General features: G+C 41.8%; 1 protein-coding gene across 7 annotated transcripts in view; it reads right to left on the bottom strand.

Moving 5' to 3' along the window:
* Positions 1-11,897, bottom strand: part of Auts2 (activator of transcription and developmental regulator AUTS2) — a 1,122,451-nt gene that overhangs the window by 74,603 nt on the left and 1,035,951 nt on the right. For all 7 annotated transcript variants that reach the window (XM_087195769.1, XM_087195767.1, XM_087195768.1 and 4 more), the window contains one exon: positions 9,522-9,573. In XM_087195769.1, coding sequence (XP_087051895.1) covers positions 9,522-9,573 — 52 coding nt within the window. The remainder of the gene's footprint in view (positions 1-9,521; positions 9,574-11,897) is intronic.

Raw genomic sequence — 11,897 nt, forward strand, 5'->3', positions numbered from 1 at the left:
GGTTGCTAGGGAAATGCCCCTGCTTAAAAATCCCAATTCATTACTAATGAAATCCCCTGAAAAGTAAAGATCAGTTCACTGCTAGGCACAGGGATGGGCATGGAGAGCAGCAGCCTGAAGAAACGTGGTTTGCTGAGAAGGCGAAGAAACGGGAGGTGCCCTGCTGGGTGGGACACAGTGGCAGGACAACTTGGATCACATCTGGTAAGGTAATGAAGACATCCTGGGATGCTGGACGTTGGAAAGTCCGGATGAGGACTTCCATCATCAAGGCAAAGTTCCTACCGGCCTGCAGAGAACATCAACTGTCTTGGGAAGATGTGGGCAGAAAAGCTGGAGGAAGACCTTCGTCTGTCTCTTTGGGGGTTCTCTGCCAGGGTCTTTCCATAGCACTTGGTTCCCCAAGCCCCAGTCACTGTCATCTGCTTTTGTGTCCCCTTCTGAATGGGCTTGTGTCTAGATGTCCCCCAAAAGCCTCATGCAGTCATAGGTGGGGTTTTTCTTAGAATTAATTCATCGTGCAATGCTAGGCTCAAGGGCACTAGGATTAAGGGTGTGAGTGCTGCCCACCCTAAGTGGTCAGAGTAAGATAAAAGGGGCCAGAAAAACTCAGTTGAGGGCCCCTGGCTTGCTCCCTTGATGCTTTTGCTGTCTCCTGCCACCATGATCTGTGCCCTTGTGCCACCCTGCCTTGGAGACAGCTGACTGTGGAATGAAATCTCTGCAAACTAGGAGCCAAATAGACCTTTCCCCCTTTAACTTTGGGTGTCGGGTATTTGTCTCAGCAAGCAGAGAAAAGTAACGAAGACACCTTCCTATCTTATTCTGCCACATCCTCTAGGACTGAGCTTAGTCTGGCCCTTATGAGTGCATGCCTTGGGGTTAGCTGGAACTAGTTCCTCCACTAACCAGCTGTTACCTGGGGCAAGTTCATCTTTCTGAACCCCAATTTCCTGATTTGAAAAATGAGTGAATTACATATAAAATGCCTTGAAAAATACCTGGCACAAACCAAGTCCTCAGTAAATGCTAGGCATTCATGTGTACTTCAGTTTCCTCACCTACAGAGATGCTATTTCTAAATTTTTTTCAAAACAGGAATTACTGCTAAGATTAGATGGTGTGACATATATAAAATACTCAGCTCTGTGTATGATTAGATCAAAATACAGTGCAAAGTAGTGCACTATATATAATTACTCATTTTTCATAGCAACTCTGTGAGAGAGGTTTGATTATTCCCATTTTACAGAAGAAAACATCTGTGCTGATTTAAGTAGCCCCAAGTTCCATAGGTAGTAAGTGTGGAACCAAGATTCAAGTCCGTATCCACGTGAATCTCACATCCAAAGCCCAAGCTCAGAGTGAGCACTACATGGAGCTCAACATGGTTCCTCGGTGGCGGATCCTGTGTGCTTCCTCAAAGTAATTACATAGGCCTAAACATGTGATCAGTCCAACAATTATTCTCTGCAGATACAGAAAGTCATTTCTGCATTCTAAAGTAGCTTTTCCATTAGTCCCTCAAAGCCAGCAATAAGCTAAACCAGGTAAAGAACAAGGAAGCAATTAATTTCTTGAGGACTTAACTGATCTAACTTAATAGGGACTGAGCAAATGGCTGAGGGTGTAACAGGTCTGTAACAGAAAAGCCTACAGATTTTATCACCACAGCTATGCAAACCACTCCCATGTGTTTGCATTAACACAATGGGAAGCGACTTCTAGGAACCGACCTGAGGCAGACAGTCTCTTTTGTTCAGGGTTTATTTTCCCTTTCTTCCAAGGCCCTAAGGTATGGATCCCTCTTCCACCAGTGCAGGTTCCTGTGGGAGGAGTTTTCTTCCCCTTCCATTGATGGCAGCTTTGGTCAAATGACTTGCTCCAGCCAATGAGATGGCTGGAAGTGGCACATACCACATTCAAGCTGAAACTGGAAGAAGCCTTCTGCAGATCTGGCTGTCCTCGCCCCTCTCCCAGGATGGATGGGGGTGCTCCTTTAGCCTGAGCCCCCATAGTAAAGACAAGAAAAGCATCAGCTAATTCACAGCTGACACCTAACATGAGACTTTCATGGTTGTAACACACTGAGCTATTTTGTCACTGCAGCAAAATACACAAAAGCAGACTAATGGACACCCTATTAACTGATGAGGTAGAGCCCAAACTTTTTCCAAGAACCCACACGTCCTGGTGTACTGCTGTATACCACTAAACGGTTTCAACAGAAAACCCACAGGACACAGTGGGCCTCCACCCTAAACCACACCAGTGGTAGCATATTTATTTTCCATCGCTTGGGTTCAGTTCCTGATGAGGCTTGTGCAAATGGAAAGAGCACCCCACAGGGACTGGCTTCTTCCACTCCTATCGACAGGCTTCAGGGATGATAAAAAGAATCATTTCTAGGAGGAGAATCGACGGCACAGATCTCATGACTAGCTTTCCTCTTAGAGGTAAATGAATCTCCAAATACCAATGTATGGGTCACTCTTGTATCAGGCCTTAGGGTACAATCTTCCAGTACATTTCAGCAAAAACAACCAATCCAGAGTCAACCTGTGGGGGTGGGAGTCAGACAGGGACAAGGGAGGAGTAGCAGAAAAGCTGAATTTTGCCCCAGAATCTCCCTGGTGGATTCATGAATTGGATTCTCTTCAATAGAGAGCGATTTCTACTTTTCAAAGCATAGACTGGGCAAATAGGTAGAAATGCTTTGATGTTAGCTCCAGGCTAAATAAAAGACAGCTGAGCAAAAGTTTAGGCACCATGAAATTAATAAAAATCATTGTTGCACTGGCTCTGCCATAGGTTCAAGAATAAACTGGGAAAACCTGAAATGCATAGAGCAGATTACTTGAGTGGGAATCAATCATTTTCTCCACTGAAGTTTTCCGGCATTTCCCTATACAGTATATTCGCTGGATTCATAATTCACCAAAGTTGCTTCCTGAGATTGCGCACTGCCTGGCTTTCTCAGTAATTGAGACAAATTTTGTTTGTTAAATAAATTCTAGGCAAGAGTGTGTTTGACTTAAGTACGGGAAAGGAAAGAATTCTTATGTAAGCTGCAAAACAATAGAGTTTTATCTTATCTGAGGAACTTACTGCCAGTTGCCTGTGTGTGTTTTACTGCCAAAATAAAATAAATTGAATCAGCTCACACATAGATAACATGCTCTTTCCTAACTCATACTAATTGCTTGGCTAATTGATGTTTGTTGAACTTTCTCCATTTCATTGAGTGATTAGGTACAAAGCTAACAGTTGACATCTGTAGGCGCTTAACTGGCGTCTGTAATTACTGTTAATGTTAAATAATTGTTAGTTAATTGGAGTGGTAACTGACTGAATGGAATCCAGATTGTGAAGCAAAAAGAAACCTAGTTAAATAAACATACATTTTCAGAGAAAACAACATTTTTCTGCAGTTGTCAGAAACTAGAAATACTCCAGAGGCCATGGGATAGCCACAGGCTTGCTCCATGCAAGAAACCACATCTGAGCCTCACCCATGGACTTGACAGAGTTACCAGTGAGGAGGCCCTTTGTCCTTTAACTGTTCTCATGAAAGCTCTTGAGGAGAAGTTGATGGTTTCTCTTTAAAAATTACAACTGTCTGCTGTGGGTGTGTATTACTCTCTAAGACAACCAAGCACTACACCACTGGCCACATGAAACACTACATATAAATGGATTGAGGGAAGACTGGGGAACATTTGAGCTTTCATGCCAATATTGCTAAATACAGACAAAATTCTTTCCGAGGATGCAGTAATCACCCAATAAAGTAAGCAAAGAAGGGCTTTCTACTGGCCTCAGAAGGAAACAGAGTGGTGTCTTAACACTGAGTAAAAGAATCTGTCACACTGTAATCTGCTTCAATGCAAGCACAGGGCACTCAAGATCTGGGGACCCTGCCTTCCGCCCTTTCTCGGAAAAGGGGCAGCGTTGTCAAAGTTCAATCCCAAGGACACCACTGACAGCCAGGGATTTAGCTCAGTGGTTCCACCACCTGTCTGGAAAGCGCAAGGACTCAAGTCCGATCCCTGGTACCAAAAAAAACAAAAACAAAAGACCAAACCAAGGATACCACTGAGATCATTTCCAATGCTCCGAGTCTGTTTTACCCCTTCTCTCCTCCAGTGATGGGATCTAATGTTCACCCAGGACTTCCCCACTACACAAATCCACAAGTGCAGCAAAACACCAGGTAGGAGATACTGGAAAAACACATCCAGAGGGAAACATTTTGTTACAACATGAAATATTTTTAGGCTCTTCTTGGTGGTTTCACACTAACAGCACAAGGCATCTGTTTCCAAGAATTCTCAAGGAATAATTCTATACAACAGATTCTGTATGTGAGAGTCGCTTCTATAGGAAGGTCAATTTCCATAACAAAAGGAGCTGATTGCATGCTATTTGCAGTATGGGGTGGGAGGAGGAACTGAACTACTCATAACTCCTTTGTCTCCCATCAAGCACCAATTACCCTTCAATACTATTTAATTCTTCACACACCAGACAGCTCTCTCTTAAATATCCAAGAAGATGCTCTGAAATAGTACCCCCCAAAAAAGTCCAGAGAGAAAAAACTACAGAATACTCCAATTTTCCCTTATCTGAGATTTACAGTATGACAAAATCACTACTAATCTCCAGAGGCTGAGAGTGGCTCAGTTTACTCTTGTCATATCGGGAACGTGCTTCACATCACGTCCTCCTTACTAAACCCAAAAAGCTACAAAGAACGGTGGTAAAATGATCTCCATATGTTCATTTTATTTTTATTTATTTTTTTGGTACCAGGGATCAAACTCGGGTCCTTGCGCTTGTGAGGCAGGCGGCGACACCACTGAGCTAAATTCCAGGCCCCATATGTTCATTTTAAAGGGATTTTAAAGTGTAAACCAGTATTTATTTATTTATTTATTATTATTATTATTTTTTTTTTTAAAGAAAGCTATCCCACAGTCAGCTACATTATTTCCTTGCATGGAATTATTTTAGGGGAAACACTTCTCAAAAATCCAATTGTGTTCTTGGTAATGCACAAATAACTCTTACCTTTTCTGTTCCCAAACCAAGGGAGTCCCTCATGTCTAAATCTAACAAAAGTGGTGATACTATTGCCAGTAGAGAATTTATGTGGTATCTGGTTACTAAGCCAGCAATACCTTTACATATCCTGTTTCTCCCCTCCCCTCCTCAGATCTCTGGCAATTTTTAGTCAGGTCCTCTTCCTACAAATCTGACAAAACCACAGCACGCAAAGGATCCACTGACCCATAGGCTCCAACCTCATCTGCTTCCCACTGGAAATCCTCAGAACAAAATCAACTGCGAGAAGAGGCCAAGTGTGTTCCAGAAGTAGGCATGTGAGTGAGCTCCAGCTGGCTGGGAGCATTCCATGAGGTGCTCATCATGGTGACCAGGTGTCCACTAGGATTCCCCAGGGCTGATCTGATGGGGGTGAAGTGGGGTCCTGTGGGGGGGGGGTCCTCCTTCCCATTTTAGGAGACACTGGGTGTTGACAGCAGGAGGGAGCAGGAATCTCAGCCCAGTCCCTCAGAGATGCCCATTAGGTAGACACAGTTCTCTACCAGCCCAGGGGGGTCCAACTCTGCAATGTGAGACAAAGGTGAAGCAAGAGGGGTGGGAAAGTCAGCCGCCCGGGAAAAGATACCTCTTGGCCACTTGTATCTTCTACCTGAAGTCTGCCTTGGTTGCAGGATAAATTCTAACAGGGCTCTGAGGAAAGAAGGGGCAACATTCCAGGCATTTCTCCCCCCCTAGGCTTGACTATGGACTCAAAATCAAGGCTGGTACTAACACCTGACCATTGTTCTTCACATGGGCCTTCCCTTTTCCTTTCTCCACAAGTAGCTCTGCTCTGGAGCAGTCCAAGAGCTTGGGCACAGATTAATTATCTTGGAAGGATGTTTGTGCACAGCAAAGCAACGCTCGTTTTTCTACACTTCTGTCTACATGTTGAAGTACATGTTGAAGATGGCCAAGGGGATCTAGAGAAGCTAAGACTTGGCAATGAACGCTGGCCACACTAAACTGACTAGAAAGTTCCTTTTAAAGAGAAATACTCCAGAATTGGGGGTACAGGCCCTGTTGCTCTTACAGCAGTATATCCAACTCAACAGTGACAATAAGTCAGTCATCTTTTTCTCTCTCTCTGCTTCTGTCTCAGTGGGAAAATTAATTTTTTCTTTGGCAGATGGTTGAGTCACAAAGACAGAAGGATTCATAAAACTCACATGAACATCCTGTAAACATTTAAACACATAAAGATTAAATAAGGCAATCATGACCTTGATTAAAGTTCAACTATTTTTTTATGTCTACAGTACTAATCCTTGCAATTTGGAGGCTCAACTCCATGTCTCTGGAAATACCCAGTTCTCACTGGACATGGGATGTGCCCAATTGTGTGCAAGCACACGCTGTTTAATCACCGTTATTTTAAACTAAGAAATAAAAGGCACCAGAAGAAAGCAACATTTCAGAACACCTAGACAGGATGGTCTTACTAGTTCTCCATTAAATCAGATGGACTTTACAGTACAGGGAAAGTTGAAATAAAGTTGACAGGTAAATTATAGCAAACATATTCATTGTACCCACTCTGCTTCAATCCTGGGCCTTTGGCAAGTAATTGTTTTATCCCCACCAGCGAAGTTGGCCCAGGACTAAGTTTTGTTACGATTGAACATTCTGACCTAAAGAGGCTAAATGACTTGTTGAAGCTCATGAGCAGACTGATGAGACTTGAGCCATGGCCCCTGCTGCTGCAGCCTGCAGCTCCATGGCCACACTGTGCAGACCAACATCAAAGCCACCACCTCAAGCCCTCACCACAATCAGCCTGTGAGATTAGCACTGCCCTCCCATGGTGAAATTTTATGGACCGAATCTGCCACCACCAGGCTCAGCAGCATAATCTCACCAGCAGCTTAAAGCCACGCTTCTCTGAGGCCAGAATACTTGGCAGACTCCTGAGAGGGAGAGGTGATATGTAGCTTTAAACATCTGGAGGTGGAAGGATATGCGTGCCAGCTTCCTCACACTCTTGTTAGACTGTTCAATAAGCTGAGGCTTTGAAGAATTTCCCAGCAGTGTTTGTTACCTGGTGTAAATTTGCCTTTTCTTGCCATGCCCTTTATTGCTCTTGGCTAAAGACCCTGGACAAAGATGGGAGACCTGACTTTCAGGCAGGCAGGCTGCTTTGCAGGAGCACTTGAACTTGATGTGTGCGAAGCTGACAGTTCCTTGAAGGCCTTGTCAACCATCCATCCAGTAAACACTGCCACTACCCAGTGTGAAAACAGACCCAAAGCCACAAGCATATAAGAGACTCTCTGCACCTGTCTTGAAGCAATTATTGACATTATTGCTGCACAATGAGTCCTTTTTTGAAGTTGTTTTCCTGATATTTAACAGTTTGAATACTAATCCCCTTAACAAAACTATCCTGATGCTTTCCCCTCCCACCCCTCTTAATCTCTTTTGGGAGGGGGACTGAGTACCAGGCAGTCTACTTTGCAGCACCTGGATTTGCACTGATTCTGCCTCTTGTCATTCATGTTACCACCAGGAATTAGCATAAGGCATTAAGGGGAAACTCTGGAGGAGAAAAGAAAGGCCATTTTGATGGAAATAAGGGGCAAAGGAATAATCTGCCATCAACTAAAATGCTTATTTGTGTATGGTTTCCCAAGCAAAGCTCAGAAAAAGCCTATGTTGATTTTAGTGTACACAAAGAAACCATAATCCTTTCAAGGCAACTAAATCACCCCCAGAAAAGCAGCTCAGAAGAAAGGCACCCTGTCAGGGGGATGACTATTCACAACCAAATAGATGCCACAAATCACACTCTGTAAGTAAACAAAAATAAGAATGTGGGAAACGTTCGATTGGAAACAGGAGAGTGGGGAGAGGCAAGCAGGGAGAGGCGGAGGGGAAGGCTGGGCTCCTCTTCAATCACTCTACATCCACTCTGAAGAGGCTGCAGGGCAAGGGAGGCCCAAGGCAGGTCCCAGAGCCAGTGCCCATTTCCAGGCTCATCCCAGATCTGGAGAACACTCCAAAGCCATTTTAGAGCAAATGAGCAAAACAAGACACAGTCACATGTGGCTGGAGGTCCTGAGGGTCACCAAGGCACAGAAGCCCCGCTTTTGGAGACCTGTCCCGCCTCAGCCTCCCTTCCTGCTAGCCTTCTTTCTCGCACAGATGTTCACTCCACTGTCTACCAACCCTCTCCCATCATCACAGTGAGCAGTAAACAATTATGCATTTTTACACACAAGCACTGTATGCTATGAACTGCACATATCTTCTTTTATTAGGCTTTTAGCATTACGGATAACAAATTTATATAAACTTTCAGTCCATCAAAAAATATGATGAAATATAAAACTGGAACTCTATGATGCAATAAAACAAGATAAAATTCAATATGATAGTAATTCCGGGAGTAACAGCAATCACATAAACATATACACCTCTAGGGAACTCTAAACATTATGTACCATTTAAAATTGCAGTTAGTTCACATTCTAAAATAATCTGGGAGCTCAAAATAACAGCCCTTTTACTAACTAGCTAGCAAAAATGCTAGCCAAGGCAACTACAGGGTGCTGAAATGGAGCCGCATTTCACATTATGAGGACCCAAGTTAGTTCACGTGCTACCAAGTATCCTGGAGGTAACACAGAAAAAGATCATGGCGGGAAGCATATCTTCTTTATTTAGCAATTATCCTGCAAGGCCCTAAATCAGGTTCTGCAGTGGAAAGGGAAAGATTAGTTTATATAATTTAGACCTTTCAAATTATACACCTTTCAAAGCCAGTAATTAGAGATTCCCCAAATTTCATTATTTCTAACAATACTGCTACAAATGAAAACTGCCAAGAAACCTATTGGCAATGATTTAGGGTAAGTTTTCCCTTAATGTACTGCTATATCATTAGGTTCTCCTACTCTACATGGAGGTCTGGAAGAAATTAATGGCATGGTGCATATTTAAATTCTGCCCTCTTGCTCATTTGTTAACTTTACATAAAGCCCATAGCAGAGTTCAGCTTGGTTTATGGCTGTAATACAGTGAATACTAAACACACACTTGTTATTACAGTCTGCGGTACACACTGACTACTTACACTTCTCCCACTGCCAGGTAGTTGGTAAGCAACAATCAAGGTAAGGCATTTGGGGAATCACTCTTCTCTATTAAAGTTTCTCACATTAAATTAAAGTCACATAATAATTAGTGATTTCTCAGTCAAATTAATTTAAATAAGGATTTGGTGTAACCTTTTAAAATAAACTTTTTAAATGTGTCACAAAAGCATTCCGAGTCTGTCTCATGCAAAAGCAGAGAATATGAACAGTAGCTCCAGAATGAAAAGAAAACGACCATTTTTTTGGTTGTTGTTTCTTCCTAGGCAATGACAATAAGACTAACACTGTTAAAAAGCACTACTTAGAAGAATTAAGGAGTCTTACCTTTGTTTACAATAACAGTGTTGAAGAGTTTTTCAGAGCTGGCATCTGATGCCTGAAAAAGAGGAGGAGGAAAAAATGTTATGATTGTCATTGATATTGCCAGCCCCATCATGATTACTATTATTTTGAGCCAGTTTACTACATTTTAGGAAAGCAGTCAATTTTCCAAATCATCCATAAGGTGGTGCTAGTTGACTGCTTGAGAGAGACCTGCAGTGCAGCTATTTGCTGGAGGAAAAAAAATCTGATTTTAAATATGTGTCCTTATTAGACATATTATCTGTGCAAAACATATTCTGCAGATGATACACAAAGCAATTCAGCTCATTCTCATAATTATTTTCCTATTTCACTGACAGATCAGTATTTTGGAAATAGTATTTTTTTGTATGGTATTTGCAGACATGCTTATTTTTCAATTTTCTTCCACAAATCAGAAATGCCTATGATGTACTGCTAAGCTTTTCCTCCCTGAGGTGTCAAACAATACTCTCAGATATTAATTTTTTACAAGATTCATCTGGTGACCCTAAAAATCCGTTTCTTACAATAACCAGGATGACCTTGGTGTTCAAATAGATGCAAGCTGATCTGCCCAAAACCCAGCCACCAGCATTATTTCCTTTTCATTTTCTAGTGATCATGCCTGCTAATTATTACAGTGGCTCAAGGAAAGTGAAATAAGCCTGTTTAAATAGCAAGACTAAAGCCAATTTAAATTATACACTAATGTTCTGGAAAACAAACATTAAGTCAGTTTAGTGAAAATGCTATGTTTCAGAAGCACTGAATATTTCTAAGACTGAAAAATTAAAAATTTAGCAACCTCACTATATACAGTAATTTGAGGACGTATCTTCATTTAAAGTTATGATGGTCTAGCTATATGTGTGCTGTTTTTCTATGTAACCCTTGTGAGAAATCACTTGTCTTTTACACTTTATACATAGAGATGTATATTCTGACAAAGCGAGGCATAGAATGCTGAATCAATATGGAAGAAAGAAATATAGGAAGTAGGGGGAGGGGGAAGTCTGAAGAATAGTATATTTTGACTCACTGCCTTTTGGGGACAAAGAAGATATTCTGTTTAGTCCTTTCAATGTTACATTGGGAAAGATGAAATATTCCTATGTATATCTGGAGGACATATTCTAGTTCTCAATGCAAGTGATATAAAAAGACATAAAATATCCTTACTCTGGCTATGTTTCCTTTTATTTTAATTCTGATCTTTCTTCTATGGGGTGGTTCAAAAGATTTAGGAGATCAAAGGGGAAAAACTAATGCATAAAATAAATACTCAAATGTGTATACTTATACATATACAGTTTAAAATAAATCCTAGGGAGATTTCTTTTTCTCCTTTGCAGGAATAAAATATATACCCAGAACCATCCTGACATCTTAAAACTAAATATTATGGTAGGTTCATATAAAAATGAACTGCCCAAAAAAGTATTGCATGGGGGAGGGAGAAACAACTTACACATCAAATAGATGAGGAATACTGAGTTATAAAGGTGAAAATTACATGAATGGTGTTGTGGTACTGAAATAAGAGATTTCTAGGCATGTGAGAGTTTCCGAGGTAAAAACTTAGCCATGGGAGTATTTCATTTCCCTATCCTTCAAAAAAAAGTGTCTCTTAAGCTGGCTTGGAATTCTCTTGATGTTACACTCGTGGCTTAAAAAATAAACAGAAGCTGATATTTCAAAAGACAAAACCCCGTTTATCAAATTGTTTTAACAAACTGAAAAAACCCTTGCAAGATTTGGGGTTACATATTAAAATGAATCTAACTGGGCCCCCAAAGAGTGAGTCTTCTTTTGCACTAGGTGTTCCAGCCAAAAGGACTCATGCAGGGAGCAGGCCCTGTGGGCTTCAGTCCAGACCCTCCTGGGTTCTCCTTCGGTTCAGATCTGCACCTTTTGTAAGCTCCACTGCACTATGCAAACCACTCTGTGATCCTCTGGTCTGAACCAAACTTGAGGCCATGGCTATTGTGATACCAACCAGTAAGTTATTAAGGAAATAAGCCTGATATGTTATTCAGAAAGGCTTAGGAGAGTGTGCAATCTAATAAAGGCCTTTAAATCCCTGATACATGTCAGGAAGCTCCACATGATGCCTCTCCTAACTGGGCAAAGAGGTGTCTCAAAAAGGCCTCCGTGGAAAACCAGCCAAAAGATGATGATTGCAACGGGACTCTCGGTAATCACAAAAGGATTCTGGATCCCTCTTCCTCCCATGCAGGCAGTTAGAACCGTGGCGGACCTGCGTTCTACAAAGTCAGAAAAAAACAGCTTCTGAGCCAAAGTCTTAAGTGAGAAGCACAGGAATATCCTTCGTCTTTCTTCAGCGAACTTCCCTTC

Source organism: Heterocephalus glaber, unplaced genomic scaffold (assembly GCF_053883595.1).
Source record: "Heterocephalus glaber isolate CG9 unplaced genomic scaffold, H.glaber_assembly_v1.0 deba00001610, whole genome shotgun sequence".
NCBI lineage: Eukaryota > Metazoa > Chordata > Mammalia > Rodentia > Bathyergidae > Heterocephalus > Heterocephalus glaber.